This window comes from Stomoxys calcitrans, chromosome 3 (assembly GCF_963082655.1).
Source record: "Stomoxys calcitrans chromosome 3, idStoCalc2.1, whole genome shotgun sequence".
Lineage (NCBI taxonomy): Eukaryota > Metazoa > Arthropoda > Insecta > Diptera > Muscidae > Stomoxys > Stomoxys calcitrans.
This window is the reverse complement of record NC_081554.1, coordinates 16212025-16233765: the sequence shown is the minus strand read 5'-3', so window position 1 is coordinate 16233765 and position 21741 is coordinate 16212025. Positions and strand designations below refer to the sequence as shown.

Below are 21741 nucleotides of genomic sequence, written 5' to 3'. Positions count from 1 at the left end.
GAAGTGCGACCGTGACAAATGATCGGTCATGTAGGCCGTTCGAGACAAAATAGGACTGCAATAAAAAGTCTTTGGTAAAATTTTTGCTTTAAAATTTGGGTTGCCACAAGAAGGACCTGTGGATCGTTGAAAATGTTTCATCTCATCCTGATAGCTTAAATAAAACGCCAAGATTTTGTGGATTTTTTTTCGCTATTGCAGAGCTTCCTTTATTATTTGCACTTGTACTTAATTATATGTACAATGTAGATGAGAGTTTTGGTTTTGTTTTTTTCTTCTTTTATTTCAAATTTTATTTTTTCTTGTTTCTTCACACATTTTATATTTTGTTTGTTTTACAATTATAATTATTGTTTTTGTTTTTGTTTTTTTGTATATATATATAATTTGTTGTGATTTTTGTTTTTATTAGTTTTTCTCATTTGTTATTATTATCTTTTGTTTTTTTGTTGTTGTTGTTGTATTATCATGTTAAGACTTAAAAACTACAATTAAACTTGTTGTTTTTGTTTTGTTCATCTCTCTCGCTTCCCTTAATTTTTCATTTTGTCTTTGTTTTTCATATATAGTTCTTATTTTTGTTTTTGTTTTTATTTTAATTATTATTTTATTCAGTCAATGAAATTTAATGTTGTTTTTTTCTTTTCTTTTCTTTTTCTTTGTTGTTTGTTATAAAAGGGAGTGTGGTGAGTTCATGGACCAAGAGAAGGGAGCTTCTGGTGTTGAAACAGAAAAATTATGTTTTTGGTGGTGTTCGATATTTGGAGGGGATTTTTGGTTTTTTGGTTTTTTTTTAACACTGTGGTATTTACTTAAATTTAATGATACAATGATATTGACTTTATATATGGGTAAAGATTCCTGTGTGGCTGAAGGAGGGGAATAAGAATGGTTATATGGTAGTTTGGTTGTTGTCTTTTACAAGTGGGGGGAATTGGGGGATTTTTGTTTTTATTTCTTTGCCTCTTCTTTGAATATATTTTTGCGATGAGTTTTTATTTTATCTGATAATTGAGTTGAATATTTGTTGTTCTGTATGTTTTTTGGCAAGTAGTATTAGTATTTGTAATTAGGAAAATTAAAAAAAAATTATTTAAATTTTTTCCTTCTCAGCACCACTGTGCGGTTAAAGAACAAAGTGTGGGAAAAACCATCTTGCATGGCAAAGAATCATTAGGGCTAAAAAGCCTACGGCCGTATGCACAAAACCTTATGAAAACTTAAAATAGATGTATTCAACTGATCTATAAAGGAAAAGTGTCAAATAAACCCATTTCAAATCTTTATTAAGGTGCTAGACTATGGCTATGAGAGAGAAGTTTTACATGGCATAGTACCTCATAAATGTTGCCAGCATTAGGAGGGGAAAACCACCGCTGAAAAATTTTTTCTGATAGTCTCGCCAGAATTCGAACCCAGGCCTTTGTAGCGCAGAGGTTAGCATGGGTGCCTATAACGCTGAACGCCTGGGTTCGAATCCTGGCGAGAACATAAGAAAAAAATTTTTAGCGGCGGTTTTTCCTCCTAATGCTGGCTACATTTGTGCAGTAATTTACCATGGAAAAATTTCTCTCCACAGAGGCATCACAAGTTCGGCACGGCATTCGTACTCGGCTATAAAAAGAAGGCCGCTTAAACTTGAATCGGACTACACTCTTTGATGTGTGAAAAGTTTGCCCCTGTTGCTTAGCGGAATGTTTACGGGGAAAATTTACAAACTTACAATATTGTCCTTCAAAGATATTTTTGAAATTTTGCTTTTAGAAAAAATGAACATTCCAATAGGGAACAGGGGCAAACTTCTCACATATCAATGAGTGCGGTCTGATCAAGTTTTAAGCTCAATGTTAAGGGGCCTCCTTTTTATAGCCGAGTCCCAACGACGTGCCGCAGTGCGACACCTCTTTGGAGAGAAGTTTTACATGGCATAGTATCTCACAAATGTTGCCAGCATTAGGAGGGGGAAACCACCACTGAAAATTGTTTTCTGATGGTCTCGTCAGGATTGAACCCAGGCCATCAGCGTCATAGGCGGACATGCTAACCTCTGCGCTACGGTGGTCATGCAAGTCTAAAAGTAAGGTAAAACTGTTATCGACTTTTGTTCAATTTTTTATCGTCCGGCAAACTTTATGACATTCAAAAACATAGACAAGAACTGAGAATTATTAAAAATTTTTTCAAGTTTTTGCCTGTTAGGGCGAAGATTAATAAATTTTACAACTTTTGTTTGTTTCTCTTTCGAGACGAGCTCAATGATGGGAGATGCAAATGGAAAAGGAAAGCCAAAGATAGCAACACTCACACCAACCACTATGGGACGCGTTTCGTTTTTGGTTAGAAGACTTTTCAACCCTATTAGGTGCGATGGCTTCAAGGGCCGTGCGTTGGTATGTTGTATTTGAATCGTATTAATAGCGAAAACGCATCTATAATACAATTACCACTTTAACCACACTCGACAACCCTGACTATTAGCTGTACTTTTCCCAATGCATTTATTTTTTGTGTAATGACAGACATTGAGCTCGTCTCGAAAGAGAAACAAACAAAAATTTTTAAAAATTTAATGATCTTCGCCCTAAAAGGCAAGAACTTGAAAAATGAAAAATTAGGCAGAGCCCGGCCAGGATTCGAACATGGGCACACGGAGCAACAGCGAGAGAGATGAACAAAATCATGTGTAGTACCGAGGAAGTGTAATTTGTCACAGAAAGAAAGTCTGTCATTACACTAAAACACATGCATTGGGAAAAGTACAGCTAGAAGACAGGGTTGTCGAACGTGGTTAAAGTGGTAATTGTATCATATATGCGTTTTCGCCATTAATACGATTCAAATACAACATACCAACGCACGGCCCTTGAAGCCATCACACCTAATATGGTTGAAAAGTCTTCTAAGCAAAGACGAAACACGTCCCACAGTGGTTGATGTGTGTTGCTATCTTTGACTTTCCTTTTCCATTTGCATCTCCGATCATTGAGCTCGTCTCGAAAGAAAAACAAACAAAAATTATTAAAAATTTAAAATTTTATAGATTTTGTTACACGCACAGTGTTCTGTAATCATCTGCAAATAATTGTTAAATATTTTTCTGAGTTAACTTTTGATTGTTAAGCTTTTTTTTGAATAAAAAAAAAAATAACATTAGGCAAATATTTCGGTTTAAAAGTAGGGATTTGAGACTTTATTTGGTCCAAGGGAATAAAATTTTTTATTACAATTTTAAGAAGCTTTGTGAGTTACTGTAAAAGAAATTTTTAACATAATAAAAATTTATTTTCCTATATATGTGTTTTCTTAATTTTTGTAAAGTTTTGTTGGAAAAAGGATTTGTTTCAGTGTCAAAAGAGTTTCAGGGGTCAAAGGGAGTTTTGGGAAGGCCAAGAGTTTTTTTTATTTAAAAAGTTTCATTCCTCCATGGAGGAATTTTTTTTTTGGAGATCTTCTCATGGGCTTTCGTTTTGTTGTTGTTTTTTTTGTTGTTGGTTGATTTCGTTATAAATTAAAATTACATAGATTTTCTTTGTTTTTTGTTTCTTTGAATATTTTGTTTTGTTTTTTGTTTCGTTTTGTTTTCACAAATATTTACAACTACTTAAAATTTAATATATTGTGTTTTTTTTTCAATTATTTTTTCTTTTCAATTTTTTTTCTCTTGTATTTTGTATTAATTCTTTTGCTTAGAATTTTCTTCGGCCTTGTTCATATTTCAAACCATTTCATCAGCAAGACACCACAGATTGACTGTTGTTAAATGGATAAATGAGTTTTTGGTTATATAAGAAAAATCATGTTAAAAACAATTTTTAAAGAGTTTTGATATTAAAAAATATTTTTTTTATTTATGGATGTGATTTGAATTCTGGGTAAACAAACAAAGAAATGTGGTGATAATGGTGGTATATATATATATATATATATATTGTTTTATAAGGCATAGAAGAGAAAAACTATTTGTAAAACTATTAAAAATATAAAAAAATACTATAAAATTAAATAAAATTGAATAAAATAAAATAAAATAAAATAAAATAAAATAAAATAAAATAAAATAAAATAAAATAAAATAAAATAAAATAAGTCCGAACTGATTTTGGTGTAGCCTCAATCAGCCGAGGCCATGTGATAGGACGGTCCTCTTGGCACTGGACCTATCGAAGGCATTCCACACTGTCAGCCATGCCAAACTATTTAAGGACATCGCCAATGCGTCTCTCCAAACAAGCCTTAAAGATATGAGGAGTCGAAGCACCGTAAAGTGAAACCAGAAGTTCCCCAAGGCGAAGTGTTATCTCCGGCACTGTTTAACCTTAACCTATCCTCCATTCCACTCCCTTCAGAGGGCATAGAGATGGTATGATAAGGGGCCTCCTTTTTATAGCCGAGTTCGAACGGCGTGCCGCAGTGCGACACCTCTTTGGAGAGAAGTTTTACATGGCATTGTACCTGACAAATGTTGGTAGCATCAGGAGGGGAAAACCACCGCTGAAAATTTTTTCTAATGGACTCACTAGGATTCGAACCCAGGCTTTCAGCGTCATAGGCGGACATGCTAACCTTTGCGCTACGGTGGATATGCTAACCTTTGCGCTCAACCAAATTGTTCACTACAAGTTGTAGTCGATGCAGAAACGATTCCGACCATAAAAAATGCAAGTCTTAGTTCAATAATGAGGGGTCTATTTTTTATAGTCTCCCAAAATACTTGGAGTAACATTTGATAGCTCTCCCCACATGGCATTGCGAATTGCCATAAGGTCAAAAGTAGAAACAAGGTCCATAAGCCACTTGTTGGCAGCACTTGGGGAGCTGACAAAGAAACCTAGTTGTCCACGTACAAGGCAATTGGCCGGTCTGTGGTAAGTTATGCAGCGCCAGTGTTGTCTCGTCAGCTATGTTGCACGCAGTGAAATAATATTCCGATCTGGCAGTATGCCGCTCTTTGAACTGTGACGTGCTGTCTCCTCATTTCTGAGGTGGACTACCTCCATCAGACAAAGATCCCGAAATCCCTAATAATACCTTCTGGGTTGTTATTCCAAAGACCATTCAAATCATCATCTTGTGGATAGGTTTTTACCGGCCAGAAACCTTAGGGTGAATCTACATGATCTAGAGCGCGAGGTTCTGCGCTACAAGAAAGAACCTATAGATCAAGCAGCATATCAAGCGGGTCTAAATAGCATTCATGCATACACGGTAGCAGATGCGGTGAATAGCTTCCGGGTGGATGTGGTCCATGGAGAGCGACTGTCTCCCATTGCACCTTTAGAAATAGACCTCTCCCGACAAACCAGAGTGGTTCTGCCTCAATTACGATCCGGTAGATGCAGCCGCCTCAACTCCTACACAGGAAGGATTGATGCAAACGTGCAGGATGTATGTCGCGATGGTAACCAAGGACCACACGACACACGTTACCTGTGAAACTGCCCAGGCAGACCCACTCGACTCAGACCCTGCCCTCTTTGGACGCACCCCATCTTGGTCGCAGAGTTCCTGGATGTGGATATTCAACTGAATGAAGCAGACGAAGAATTGGTCACAACACACTGCTACAACAACAATAACAGCATAGAAAATAAATTTTAAGTACAATTTATAAAAATTTAAAAAAAATACATTTTTTTTTTAAATATGTGCTACCTTTAGCCCATTAAATTTGCAAATATTAGAAAAAAAGCACAAATCCTAAAATTTTGGAAGAAATATAAATTAAAAAAAAAATATTTTCATACAATTTATTTTTATAAACAAATTTTTAAAAAAATTTTTTATAAAAAAAATTATTTTTATTAAAAAACATTTTATTAGAAATATTTAAAAAAAAATATTTCTTTAAAAAAAAAATTAAAAACATTTAAAAAAATATGCGAAAAAAATTATCATCAATAATTATTTGTATAAAAACAAATATTCTTTATGGTTATTGTTTTTTCATTTTATTTTTTTTTTTATAAAAAATAATGTTTTGCAAAGGTTTTTTTATTGAAAAGAATATTTTTTATAAAAACAAAAGATTTCTTATTTTCATAAAAACAAATATTTTTTTAAATTGTTATTATAATTTGTTATTCTGATAAAAAAAAAATATTTTTTACAAAAACAAATATTTTTTTTATTTTAATTTAAAAATTTTTTTTTCAAAGAAACGAAATTTTTTTTATTAAAATATTAAAAAAAAAATGTTTTTGATAAAAACTAACATTTTTTTTAAATATTTATTATAAAAAACAATCAAAAAAAGTGTTTTTGAAGAAAAAAAAAAATTTTTTAATGAATTAAAAAAAAAATTATAATGAATTAAAAAAAAATTTTTGAAAAAACAATTATAAAAAATTATAAAAAAAAATTACAAAAAAATTTTTTGATAAAAGCCAATATTTTTTATAAAAAATATTAAAAAAAAATGATTTCGATAAAAAATATTAAAAAAATTTTTTTTTTTGATGAAAACAATTTTATAAAAAATATTTAACAAAAAATGTTTTTGATAAAAACCAATATTTTTTATAAAAAAAATATTAAAAAAAATGTTTTTGATAAAAGTAAGTATTTTTTATAAAAAATATTTGTTATAAAAAACATTTTAAAAAATGGTTTTTATAGAAACAAAAATTTGTTTATAAAAATATTTAAAAAAAATCTTTTTGATAAAAACAATTTTATAAAAAATATAAAAAAAATGCTTTTGATGAAAACAATTTTATAAAAAATATTTAAAAAAAATGTTTTTGATAAAAACAAATATTTTTTAAAAATAAATGTTTTTGTCAACAACAATTATTTTAAAAAAAAAATAAAAAAAATGTTTTTGATAAAAAATAATAATAATAAATAAAAATATTTAAAAATAAATTTTTTGATAAAAACAATTTTTTTTTTAAATATTTATTTAAAAAAAAAAAAAACATTTAAAATATGTTTATGATAGAAACAAACATTTTTTTATAAAAATATTTAAAAAAATGTTTTTGATAAATCAAATGTAAAAAATATTAAAATAACAATTTTTTGATAAAAACAATTTTATAAAAAATATTTAAAAAAATGTGTTTGATAAAAACAAATATTTTTTATAAAAAATATTTAAAAAAATGTTTTTGATAAAAAAAAAATTTTTTATAAAAAAATTTTTTTTTTAAAAAATATTTTTTTTAAATTTAGGTTTTTATAAAAAATATTTTTTTTTATAAAAAATATTTTTTTTTTATAAAAAATATTTTTTTTTTATAAAAAATATTTTTTTTATAAATTTTTCTTTTAGATTTTTACAAATAGTTTTCTCTCCTGCCTAGAAGGGGAATGTGGTAAGTTATGGTTGGTGTTGGTGTTGGGAATACGAAATTTATGTTTATTGTTTTGTTTTTTTTTTTTTTTGGTATTATTGATTATATTCTTATTGTTTTGTTTCTCTGTTTTAGTTTTGTTTCTGTTGATTTTCTTTTTTATATAATGGTGAAAAAATATGTTTTGCGTTTTTATTTTGTTTGGTTTTTTTTTGTCTGATAAATTTTCCTGTTATGGTTATGCAAATCTCTTTCGGTGTAAAAACAAATTATGTGGTATTGTATGATTTCAGTTATTGGTTTGTTTGTTGTTGTTTTTTAAATATTTCTCATATATATAATTTTTGTTGGTTTTATGGATTTAAGTTTTGTTTTGTGTTAATTGTATTTTGTTGCATTCCTTGTTCCGTTAAATATCGGTTGGTTGTTGGTTGGTTTGTTTTGTTGTTGACTGTTGTCGCTTCTCTAAAGATGGTTGGTTGTTATGGTATGGTATATGGTTTTTTTCTTTGTGTTGTATACAATATTTTTTATGATGATTGGTTTTTTTTTATTTTTTTATAAAATTGATTTTTTTTTGCTGTTTTGTTGAAAATTTTCCATTCTTGTTTGCTTTTACTTTTGTTACTTGCATTTCCCATTTCGTTTCGTTTGTTTGTTGGTTTTTCGAAATAGAGGTGTTTGGTTTTATTTTGTCATTTGAGTTTTTTCTTTTGTTTTTTGTTCTGTTGTAATAAAAATTTGTTGTTTCTTTCTTTAAAATGTTTCATTTTGAAAATATTTCATTCTTTTCGGTATATTTGTTTTGTATGTGTTTTCTTTTATTAAGATTTTGAATTTACGTTTGCAGTTGGCCAGTTCTGTTGATAATTTGTATTTTATTTATTTTTTTTTTTGTTTTTTATAAGTTAGATGATGAACATTATATGTCATTTATTCGTATGCATGTATTGATTTTTTGAATTTTTGTTTTGTTATGTAATGTATCACTATTATCATCGATTTGTTTATACATATTGTATACATATTGAATATTAAAAATTGGAAAATTTTTGACATTGTTATTGTGGGAGGAGGTATATTTCTAACACCGTTCGACTTTTCATTAATGTTGATGTGGTGTATAAGAAGATGATGAGAGTTAGAGTTCTCCGAAATCGCTTATAGCATTTCCATAGATGATTTCGAATATAAAATTCATTATTTAAAAGTATTTAAGCTGTAGGCCACTTTACTGTGTGTCTATCCATTGAAAAACAGAGCAATATTTGGCTATATGTCAACGAATCATCCATTTTAAAAGGCCATACATTTCATATCCATTAAACACCTTTCGATTGCTGATTTTTGAGCTTAAAATATGATATCTTTAATTAATGATAGTTTTCGAGCCAATGATAACTATAGACAAGTAATAAAGTGCTAAGTTCGGCCTGGCCGAATCTTATATACCCTCCACCAGGTATCGCATTTGTCGAGTTCTTTGGGTGGTATCTCTTTTTAGGTAAACAGAGAATAATGGAAAAGAATTGTTATGCTATTGGAGATATATCAAGTTATAGTTCGATTAGGACCATAAGTAAATTGAATGTTGAAGACCATAGTATAAGTCAATGGATAATATTTCAGTCCATTCGGATAAGAATTGCGCCTTGCTTAAGTAGCATATTCGGGATATCGGTTTATATGGGAGCTGTGTCAGGCTATAGATCGATTAAGACCGTGTTGGACACGTATGTTAAAGGCCGTTGTAGCAAATTTCAGCCAAATCGGGTAAGAATTGCGCCCTAAAGAGACTTTAAAAGTCAAAATCCCTGACCGGTTTATATGGCAGCTATATCAGGTTATGTATCGATTTGATCCATATTTGGCACAGCTGTTGAAAATCATAACAAACAACTTCATGGTTAATTTCAGCCAAATCGGATAAGACTGCGGCCTCCAGTGGTTCAACAAGTCAAGATCCAAGATCGGTATATATGGCAGTTATATCAAGTTATGGACCGATTTCAACCATACTTAGCACAGTTGTTGGAAGTCATAACAATACACATCATTAATCATTAATTTCAGGCAAATCGGACAAGAATTGCGCCCTCTAGTGGCACAAGAAGTCAAGACCCAAGATCGTTTTATATGGTAGCTATATCAGGTTATGAACCGATTTGAACCGTACTTGGCACAATTGTTGGAAGTGATACCAAAATACCATGTGCAAAATCTCAGCCGATTCGGATAAGAATTGCGCCCTCTAGATGGTCAAGAAGTCAAGACCCAAGATCGGTTTATATGACAGCTATATCAAAACATGGACCTATTTGGCCCATTAACAATCCCAACCGATCTACACTTATAAGAAGTATTTGTGCAACATTTCAAGCGGCTAGCTTTACTGCTTCGAAAGTTAGCGTGCTTTTAACGGACAGGCGTACGGATGTGACTAAATCGAATGGGGTCTTAGACACATATTTCGAGGTGTTACAAACGGAGTGACGAAAGTAGTAGACCCGTATAATTATAGGCGCAAATCGCAAAATCGCACTCAAAAATTTTTGCAAATTTGCACAAATTGTTACTGGAAGTCGTTCTCCTACTTTATTCGCCAGCAGAAAAGAACGGGATAGTGTGTGAGAGTGAGTAACATTTTGAGAGTTTGGTAATGAAAGCAGGGCTGTCATATTTGCCGATTTGAAAATATGTTTTTTTTTAAAGGGGAGTTTCATTTCGAAGATAGGCCATATCTTAATGTCAACCGATCTTCTGATTAAATTTCTTCAGTTCACAATTTGGACACCGCTGCCATGAAACTCGATGGTTTAGATTTCTTGAGTTCATTTGGTATGTATTTTTCCCTTAATTTGCGAAAATTCGGTATATGGAGTTTTATTCGACCCCTAAAATCCACGTCAAATCCGGACTAAATGGGAGCATATATCTAACATTTAGACCAATCTCCTACTTGATCACATTATTAACTAGTTTTTATCTGATTTCGCCAAAAAAAAAATTGGAAGACTGGACCTCTATATCCCTAGTAAATATGGCCGTAGTTGAAGATCACATAAGGTGTATTTTCCCTGGTTACAAATATCTATTATGGTGGGTTCATACCAAATTTCAGTCAAACTTGGACCTTTTTACCTATTTTTTTTATTAAAACTATGCGTTTAATTGCTTAAACTAATGTTCCTATTTTTATATTTGAAGTGCCATAAATGCCGATTTTTTTCGTGAAAGTGCTGATTTTCTTTCAAATTAATCTGGCAGCCCTGAATGAGAGCATGCAAATTTCAACTGGTGTTTTTTTTCAGCATAAATTGGCATCATCAAACAGCTGTTTTTTAAAACCTAACGGCCAAGTGTGTTAATGTGTTAAAAAAGAAAGTTTGTGATACATATTACGACCAAACGGTTAAATGGATTTTAATGAAACTACCATTAATCGAAAGATATTTTTCCGGAGATGTTCAGAATATATATGAAAATTAGGTTTCCGAAACGAAAAACCACAAAAATGAGGAATTAAGCAGAACCACAGCAAATTGTTGGTGTTTTTTACCTAAGCATCCATTAGTTGCCATATTAAGTGCATTCGTGTACTCACAAATTGTTATTGGCAGTCGTTCGCGTACTTTATTTGCCAATAGAAGAGAGCGGGAGAGTGCGTGAGAGCGAGCACAGTTTTGAGAGTTTGATAAATGCGAGCTTTCAATTTTCTGCATCGAAATTTGCAGCATCGAACAACTGCCCAATGAAAACCAGCTGTTTAATTCAAATAAATAGCAAGAGTGAGTAAAGGCTATGCTTACTCTCCAGCAAAATTTAATTGGTAAATTTTTACGCAAATAGACCTATTGTGAGTGCAGGAGATAAGTAAGAGTAAGAGAACCAACCCTTAAGAGAGAACCCTTGCCGATGATAGACTCCATTGGGCCAATCCGGTACGTACAACCGGCTGTCATGGGTAGGAAACCAACTGGTAGATGTGTATGTTATCATTGAGTTTTTTGTAATACACTCTTGAGAGAATAGATTTCTCATCTGTCTCTTTGCAAAGCTGCCAGGATAATTGTGAATGGACAAAGAAGATGTTGTGAATGAAGAAAAAAGATGATTTAGCTACAATTAACCCAAATTGGTATTTTGTTTGATTTTGAATTATAAATTATTTTTAGAAAACCTGTGTACGCTTTACTGTAAACATTTTTTTTTTAATTTACATAAGTTTTTCAAAATTGTTGTGTTCTCTCTTTTCCTACATTTCATTTCTCTCGATACGAAAGCGCACTTCATCGCGTGTGCGATAATTCGGCCCCAGTTTTATTTGTATTCGTTGCAACTCATAGCCATTTTTTGCTTAGTACGACGAGTTATCTATCTCTTCCACTGTCTATGGATTATTGTCGTGTGTCAATAGAGTAATCGCAAACAAAAACATGTTTTCAATTGTGAAAAACGAACGTAGGCTTAGTACCAGCCTTAAAGTGGGGTGTGTGCAGAGGGATCTAGATCTGAATCGAGTAGGTCTGGCTGGGCAGTAAAACAGGTGGCATGTGTCCTGTGGTCCCAGATCACAATCGGGAAACAGATCCTTCACATTGGCATCAATCCATGCTCTGTAGATGTTGAGGCGGCTTAATATGATGGATCGCAGTTAAGGAAAAACTACTCTGGTTTGCCTGGGGGAAATCGATTTCCTCAGGCCAAACCCATAACAATATGATATGCCATGCGGCTCTGGACTACATTCATGCTGTGAATAGCTACCCGGTAAATGTTGTCCTTGGATTTAGATCTAGCTTTATCTAGAGGTTCTCTCTTGTAGTTATGAACCTCTCGCTCTAGATCATGAGGATCCACCTTGAGGCTTCTGGGGAGGTGGATACCTACCCACAACATGATGATTTGGATGGTCCCTGCGATAACAGCACAGAAGGTGTAGCCAGTATGTAGTTATGCCTTCGCACGGGTATTAGCGAATAGATTACGAATATATAAAAATTTGACCCAGGAAGGATCTATGGGGCCTTGCAGATTTTGAGCCCTTTAAACAAAGGCAATATGGATATCAAATGAAAGGTATTAACCAGCAGATTACAAATAAAGGATAATTTTTAAGTTAACATTTTTTTTGTTAACACTGGTTTAAACAGCTCACGCACGTTTAGTTTCACTGTCAAACATCTTCAGTTAGTTCTATAATTTAACCACGAATCGTTTTACAAACGAACAACGCTTGCAAATTATTGAATGTTAAGAGAGTGGTCTGTCAAGAGAGTTAATCGCGCGCTTTTTGTGTTCAGCGACGAAGCTAATTTTTGGTTCACATCAGCCAGAAGCATTGCAAGAGCTACCAATGCATCTAAAAAAAGTCAAGGTTTGATGTGGTTTATGGGCTGGTGGTATCATTGGACCGTACTTCTTCAAAGATGATGCAAATCGTAACCTAACGGTGTATGGTGAGCGCTACCGTGAAATGATGTCTTACTTTTTTTTTGCTTAAAATGTAAGAGCATGGCATGTGGTTTCAACAAGACGCCTAACAATTGACTTATTGAGAGGCAAGTTCGGCGAACATTTTATTTCACGTTCGAGACCGATCAATTGGCCCCTAGATAGTGTGATTAACGCTTATAGACTATTTTTTGTGAGACTAAGTTAAAGCTCATCATCCTCCTCAGGAATGACATTTTTAAATAAGGAAATATTATAAGAATAGCGCTACAGGCGAATTTTCTCATACTATTTTCTTTAGAGTACTTCTAGAGTTTACTTTAATTTTTTTGGGTATTCATTATATATTCCTTCATACCTTTCATTTGATACCCATATTGCTTAGGGTAAGGGGGTGGGGGTTCAAAGTTCTCAAGACTCCGTGGATATTTCCCGGGTCAAGATGTTTGCCGTTTGTTGCTTATTCATAATTTACTCGTTAAGACCTTTCGATTGATACCCATATTGCCTAGGGAGGTAGAAAGGTAGACTAAGCACCTCCCAGAAAAGTTTTACAAATTTTATTGTTTTCGACAAAATTTGCTCATTTAATTGCTATTAAAAGGGTTTTAGCTCCCCAGGGTTGGCTAATGCTGGACCGGGTTCGCTAATGCCCCCCAAGTGGGGGGTTTTGACCACTAGGGGGATTCGTGTTCCTGGAGTTTTTGGTTGAAATTAATCTCGCAGCCCTGAATGAGGGCATGCAAATTTCAACTGGTGTTTTTTTCAGGGTAAATTGGCAGCATCAAACAGCCGTTTTTTAAAACCATATTACGGCCAAACGGTTAAATGGATTTTAATGAAACTGCCATCAATCGAAAGATATTTTTCCTGAGATGTTCAAAATATATATGAAAATTAAGTTTCCGAAACGAAAAGTCACAAAAATGAGGAATTAAGCAGAAACACAGCAAATTGTTGTTGTTTTTTTACCTAAGCATCCGTTAGGTCAATCTACATCCAAATGTCATCGAAATCGGAGGTGCTAGCTACAAAGTGCATTTTAGCCTCTGTTTCACTATCTACTAAGATTCACACATCAAGCGAACTCCTTCTATGACTTCTTTAGCTTCTGGAAGCTAAAAGATAATAAAATTATTATCATACCAAATTTCATCGAAATCGGAGGTGCTAGCTACAAAGTGCATTTTAGCCTCTGTTTCACTATCTACTAAGATTCACACATCAACCGAACTCCTTCTATGACTTCTGGAAGCTAAAATTCTTATGCCGTTTAATTTAAAATTTGCATCATGACTTCTGCTATGACTTTTAACATCTGTGCCAAATATGGTCCCAATTGACTTATTATCTGAAGTGGCTTCCCGTAAGATCGATCTCCTGATTTGCAATTCTTAACCGATTTCACTAAAATTGGACATACAGATTTCTCTTATGACTATCAGCGTCTATGTTAAGTATGGGCTTAATTGGTTAATAATTCGATATGGCTTCCAGATATGTAAACCCATCTCCGGATTTGTCTGGATTTTTAAAACTTCTGTTAACATCCATGCTAAGTATTGTCCGAAACGGTAAAACTTCTTTGTAGCTCTGTAGTTGGATGTGGTAGAACGTTTAATTTTAACGTCTTAAGCGTTAAGCTAGAGATTCAAAATTCTGTAAATGAATCAGAGTTTTAACAGCATTCTTGATTAGACGATACCATACGAGATAGACTTTTACCATGTGGGGCCGCTCTTGGACACTATTCGACTTCCATAGTATCTAAAGAAGTTAAGCTTCTGACAACAAACCAGAATATTTTGGCTCTACCATGATCTGGGGGATGAAACAACCTCAATACGTCCGGAATTAAAGCCAACTAGGAAATATACTTCACCTGTTCATCTCTAGTGCCAATTCAACTAAACTTTCCACCAGATATTTCTGGTCGCCTAATCAAAAAATTATACAAAACTTTTCGCGGCTTAAATATTTGACACATGTTCTGAGTACAACGAAAGGAAGTGGTTAGTTACACTTCATTGCAATGACAGATATTAGTGAAGATGGGCAAAAAACGGCGTCGAGAGATGAAACCAAAGAGAATGAAATAAATGAATAAAGATTCGGCACATATTAGGAGCACATAAAATATATATTCGTTACACTTCCTCAAAATGTTGGACATTTGTACAGGCAGTTCAGAACGACAGCGTCGACAGATGAAACAACAAACTAATAAATTGTTTGCGAACGAAAATTATTATTTTAGAAATTTTGAGTAAGTTTCTGCCCCTTCGGTGATATATTTTTTAATATTACATTCTCGATAAGTATGGTCCTTGAACAGTAATCAGGAGTTATTGTTACCAAAATTTGGAATGTAAGGTCGAATAACAAGATGATTGAAATACCAAATCTCAAAAAACAAAACACTAAATTACCTCGACAGATCAAACAACACACCAAAAAACTATCAAAGACATCTATTTTCGAAACTTCGGGACAGCCACAAAAGTCGACATGCAACCCAAAATTTAGCTATTTGAAGAATTTTTCAAAACTTTTATTTTGCACTTGTTCTTCTTTTATGCAGCAAACAATTTTTATTATATGTTTATGACCCCTATGGCATATAACATATAATCGAAAGTAATCGATAGCTTGATTTACTGTCGAAAAATTTTTGATTTCACTTGTGCCACTTAGTTTTTACTTTTGTGGGCCAAGTTTCCATTATTGGATTTATATTTCTGACACCGATGGCAGGCACATAAAACAATAGTCAACAGTTATCGATTATTTGATTTTTTGATGACAGTCCAAATCGGCCATATTTTATTTAACTTTTTTAATCAAATATTTGTTGATTTCTTGTTTCACAGGTCATTTGAAAATCTTCTTCAATTCTATGTTGAATAAAATCCCATTTATTTCCATATTCAAATACATAGTTCATATAAATTTTGGTTTTGAAATGCATATTGTTTTTTTTTTTTTGTTTTGTTTAATTTTTTTTCATTTAATGTACATACATTGAGTGTGTATTGTAGTAGTAGTCTTAAAATTCAATTTTCTCAACTACAAATAATTTTGTGGTTAATTATATTACAATATATGGTATATGTGTATCAGTGTGGGATTAGTAAATTAGTATTTTTAAAAAATCGATTTACAAATTTTCTCTCTTATTTCACTTTGTATTTCAACATTACAAATGATGAATTTAAAACAAGACCCCCTTTTTTCGTTTGTTTGTTTTTGGTAAAAAAAAAAAAACAAAATTGTTCCCACATTGTTAGTCGAACAGTGTTAATTTTAGCTCTCTTATGGGTTCGATTCGATTTATGATTTCTTCAAAGCATTGAACTTTGTTAAAATTTTTTTTATTTATAAAAAAAACATTAAAAATTGAGATCAATTATTAAAAATATTTATATTATTATTTAAATTTAACAACAATTTATTTGGGCCATATTATGTTACAACAATAATCAATTTTTCAGAAATATCACAATTCAAAAATAGTATGTCATTGGTGAAATTTAAAAAGGCCATGCTCACAAAATTTAATTTTAAATGATTTGAAATCATCATGAAAGGACTATCAAAATCTGTACAGCTTTGGAAACTTTGGTAAAAATCAATTCCTATTGATTTTCCAAAGGAGATCAATTGCTTTTGGTAAGACTTTCCATAGAATTAACTGGCAAAATTTAAAATATTTCAAAAAAGGAAAATTTCATGGATTTTTGAAAAGCTATAACAGTAATCGAGTTATCGACTGTCATCGAATGTTATCGATAACTATTTTTATGTTGATTTTTATTCCTATGCCCTGTTTATCTTAATTCTCATGGTGAAATTTTTGTTATCAATAACAATCGCCTAATATAGTAATTTCACTTTCACGATAACTGTAATCGAAATAATGCATGACATTTATAAGTGTTCTTAGGCTAATGGTTATCCACGATTCGGTATCATTTTAGTTTTAGGGTTTGTAAAAAGTATTGGTTATCGAAACTTATCCCATAACTAGTCGAAAACTTGTCAAAGTGTCTTTTCGTAAACAATCACTGTCGATAACCATTCTAAGGCTCATTGCATTGTAAGCCCCTGTTATATTTTATGGCAACACAGTTGAACGGTGTATTTGCTATGGAATATTATAGTACCATATCGATAACTATCTAGTGTAATGTTAAATTCGAAATTTGTCCAGTACATATGACTTGCCCCTTTAAGAGATAAACGTGCCTAATCGTCTGCTATTGATGTTTTAAAACTATCACGAGTTATCGAGAGCAATGCTGTGAATGTTTCCGCTTTATTGGTGAAAATACTGAGTTATAGGATGTAATCGGGAACTATTCAGAGTAACAAATCCTGCATAATCTAATAAACTATTTATATCGATATTGAGTTATAACTGTGGATTACCCATAGCACTGAGACAAAACAATACTTGCTGCATTTTAGCCGTGAATGGCCAAAATAAAACGCAAAAATTTTATACAGTTCAAGTCTGCTTGTTTGACATCAGATGGTAACACCGACTGGCAATCCGGCACGGGATAGTTGTGAGCACCACACAGGCTGGAACATTGAGGTTCGATCTGTATGGTGTTCATTGCGATCACGAGAAGTTTAGATGCAAGCTACCGAGCACGTCCACAGGTTGCGTAGTGGAATGCTCCATACGAAGTACTTGCAACGGTAGTCGAGGACAATCGGCGGTATTGAGCGGAGAGTCTCAGTGGGAGGCCGCGCGCCACCGGCTTTTACACAAATTTTGAGTGCCTATGATGCTTGATATGATCAAAAAACTTTTAAAGTACGTTTACATTGGCCACTAAATCCGGATTTATGGCTTTTTCGAGATTTAAGTGTTAAATCCTGTATTTTTTTTCCAGGTTTCATCATACAAAAATAAATAACATTTTTGCAGCATTTATTTTTAAATCCCAAATAAACTCGATCTCATGGCTGAATAATCGATAAAATGAGCAAAATATGCAACTGTTTTCGGTAATTGTGTCTGGATGTGTGTGTGATATGCACAACATGTATACGCATGTACGCTTGTGTATGTCACTTAAATCCCCAAAAAACGCAGTATAAACGGACAGGATTTATTTTTGGATTTAGTCAAATCCAGATCATACAAATTTCAATGTAAACGTGTTATTAGACGATGGTCTAGTAAGTTAACTCAACAGGGCGATCTTTTTGGATAGCTATGTATCGATATCTTTCGATAACGTTTGATCATACGTTATGGAATAATAAAAAAAGAATTGAGTAAGGATTGAATCAGATTTATCTTCGCAAAAGGTAGTCAAAAAGGAGAGTTATCGACTGTTATCGATGGTTACTCAGCTTGAGCATATATTTTCACCCGTCTATGGAAAAAAACTGATTCACACTTAGTTTCAACATATTTTTGAGAAATATATTTTAAAACATTGTCTTATCGATGACCCGATTGCAATCGCATAGAACTGTTATTGATTGCTATCGAGTATTGTTGCTCTATTAAGCTATCGATAACGCATACTTCGTTCTATCAAGTACTTAAATAGAACAATAAATCAATTAGATATCCAAAGATATATATGGACACATTTTTCAGCAGAAAAAAATATATAATGTTGAATCGGAAACAAATCGATAGTTTTTAACTCAGAAAAAATCGATAACTTCTTACTCAGAAAAAAATCGACCATAAAAAAAATATCAGCATAGATTCTGACCTGCTTATACAAAAACAAACTCGCACTAAGCTTCAAGAGATTTTTCTGATGTATGATTTAAAACTTTGTTTTATGGGTTGTGGACTGCAACCGCAATAAACGATCATCGATTGCCAATAAATTTCTATTGAGACAATATAAAAAAATTTTACTCAAATCTTTTTCTAAAAAAATAAAAATTTTTTTACTAAAAAAATCGAAATGTTTTTGCTCGATTATCGATTGCTATTACAATTCTATTCAGAAAACATATCTAAATTTTTACTAAAAAATCTAAATTTTAACTAAAAAGAATCGAAATGTGTCAAAAAAAAAATCGAAATATTTACTATGAAATTTAAATTATTTTACCAGAGTATCGATAATTTTTTACTTTAACAATTAGTTGGTCAGAAAAATCGATAACTTTTTATTGGAAAAAAAACGATAAATTTAGAAAAATCGATAACTTTTAAGTTGAAAAAAAATTATATTTTTTAGTAAAAAAAATCACAAATTTTGTTAGTAAAAAATTATTAAAAATTTTTTAGTAAGAAAATATCAGAAAAGAAACGATAATTTTGAACTACGACAAAAAGTCGAAGATTTTTCAACAAAAAAAAACGATTTTTCGCACACATTTTTTTTTAATGTTTTAAGATTTTTTATCAGAAAAAATCGTTAAATTTTTTTCCAGAAAGAATGGATATTCTTCCCATAGAAAACATTACTTATTTTTTCACAGAAAAATATGGATACATTTTCCACAGAAAAAGTTGATAACTCTCTCCTCAAAGAATCGATAACTTGTCCATAAAACACATTGTTTTCTACAAAATCAATATTTACAAAAAAAAAAAACAAAAAAATGAAAAATCGATATATTTTTATCAGAAAGGAATCGATATTAGATCGTTTCATATGTGAGCAGGCACAATTTATAGAAACAAGACGTTTTCCATTTTTTATAAAAAATATTTAAAATCTGTGAAATTGTTACTTAAAGGCTTTAAGATCAAAAATATAGGCTACGCTTTGGCAAATACGATTTTGATCGACAATTGGAGCTTCAAAATAGTTTCAAATACAAAACAAAAATTCAATTTGTAATTTTTAAAAATTTTGTAAACATGGGCCTGTTTTATTACGATGCTAAACAGTGCAAAGTATGTGTTATCGATGGTTTTTGCTTGATATCGATAAAGAAAAATTAAGTGTTATCGGTTGTTATCGATAACTAATCAGTGAATAAAATTAACTGAAAACTATTGCAGTTTGGCACTATGACATAATGCAGAAATAAAACAGGATCCCTGTTCACTAGCACAAGATTTAGTAGAAAAAAGCTACAATATTGAACCTCCTCCCTTTTTTGTTCGATTAAGACTTCACTCTGGGGTACGGCTAGATTTTCAGTCTTAGGCCTAGTATGCACCTCCAACGAAATTGCCGGTAGCAAACACATGGTGAAAAAAAAACTATGCATTCGTTTTGCCAATCTGCCCACGCTTATCAATATTCAGCGTTATTTTGTGGAAATAAATCCATTGCGTGTTGGAAAATATTATCAAAGCAAAAGTTTTCTTTACAATGAAACCAAAAAAAAAAAAAATTCCAATGCTTTCAATGTCACCCTATAACACAAAGCAAACCGAAAATTTCGGTTGCATTTCTTAAGGCAACGAAAAATTCGTTTAAGGTGCATACCGCCCCCTTTAGGCTTAAAATAGCATAAAGAAAAAACTTAAAACCTGAAGTGAATGCTTAGTCTAAGAACACGGGTAAGAACACGAATTGTATAGGAATAGATTAAAAATCTAAATATGCTGTAGTTGTTTTGATGGATGTTGTGGCGGTTGGTGCTGATGATGATGATAATAATGATGATGGAGGTGGTGTTGTTGTTGTTGCTTCTGTAGCGTTTGTTAGTTTCCTATGTGGTGTGACTATGAGTTGAGTTGTTGTTATCGATATTTGAAGTGTTTCCTTTTCGTCGCTTTTTGGCTTCCGGTTGCTGCTGCTGCTGTTGTTGTTGTTGTAATGCTTGTTGTTGCTGTCGTTGTCAAACTTCCACCTCTTCCTTGATTGCTTCAAACAATGTTGTGGCTGTTGTTGTTATTTTCGTATTCCTTTGCCGAATATTAGGTACACATTCACTCGCCATACTTGAAGTGGTTATTGTTTCTGCTGCTTTTGTTGTAGATGGTGCTGATAATCCTGTTATTTCTGATGTTGTTGCGGTTTCCGTTGCTTTTGTTATTGATGCATTGTTGTTGTTGGTGGTAGTCTTGCAGAAATAGTTGTAGTTGTTCCTGGGAATTTTCATTTTGTTGCTGTTGCGGCTGTAGTTGTAGTAGTAGTTGTTGTTGTAGTTACATCGTATTATTGTTGCTAAATTATTATTATTGTTGTTGTTATTAGTTTCTGTTGTTGTTGTTGTTGCTGTATTATTTGTTTCAGAAATTATGCTTGCTGTTGTAGTTATTCTTTGCTGCTCCTGTTGCTGTTGCTGTTGTGGGTGGTTGGTGTGGTGTTGTTGATAATAGCACTGTTGTTGCTGCTGCTGCTGTTGTTGTGTTTGTTTTTGATGGTAATTGTTGTTGTTGTTGTTGTTACTGTTTGATTTGGCTCTACATTACAAACTAACCTGCTGCATTTTATCAAAATCTAAACATGGCCTGTGCGGTCTCTGCAACCGCTGTGAGTTGTGTGGTGTGCGCATGGGTCGGCGTCTCGGTGATATTGCACAATGGAAGAGTTTCGCTGGTGGACTAACCGATCGTACCTCAACATCGAGACCAGTCGTGGAGGCAGGACTACTGCGCGAACTATTAAAATGAAAATTATGCTTGGCTTGAGGTTGATAAATGTGATGGCTGCTGGTCGAGCCGCTCATCTTCATTTTGATAATGCTGCCGGTGCTGTGATGGCCACCGCCGCCCATTGCGCTGTCGGCATTATTTTCGGCATTTTCTTCCTCGTTGGCACCCATGGCCCCACACGAGGAATCGCCGTTGTTGCCCACCATCCCTGATGCAGCTGCTCCACCGTTTTCATCATTAACACTATTATCACATAACTTAATATTTTCAATGCCACAACGTGCCTCCTGCAAGATGAGTGGCGTTGTCGAGCGATACATGTGGCTACGATTCGGCTTGAAAGCCTCCAAAGGCGGTGATGTGCGAAAGTTGACAGGCGTTAAAATCGGTTCCAAGAAATTTCGTAACTGAAAAGACAACAAAGAAAGACATTTTCCATTATTCACCATA

General features: G+C 32.7%; 1 protein-coding gene across 2 annotated transcripts in view; it reads right to left on the bottom strand.

Moving 5' to 3' along the window:
• Positions 1-173: 173 nt before the first annotated feature.
• The window catches only part of LOC106087836 (uncharacterized), a 71913-nt gene continuing 50345 nt past the window's right edge, over positions 174-21741 (bottom strand). Inside the window, exons 4-5 of one of the 2 annotated variants that reach the window (XM_059364288.1) lie at positions 21117-21698; positions 174-3750 (exon numbers count right to left, since the gene is read on the bottom strand). In XM_059364288.1, the coding sequence (XP_059220271.1) occupies positions 3709-3750; positions 21117-21698 (624 nt within the window). In that variant the 3' untranslated portion in view covers positions 174-3708. Of the gene's footprint in view, positions 3751-16367; positions 21699-21741 lie in introns of those variants that run through there. The other variant, XM_013253015.2, reaches the window with a different exon arrangement.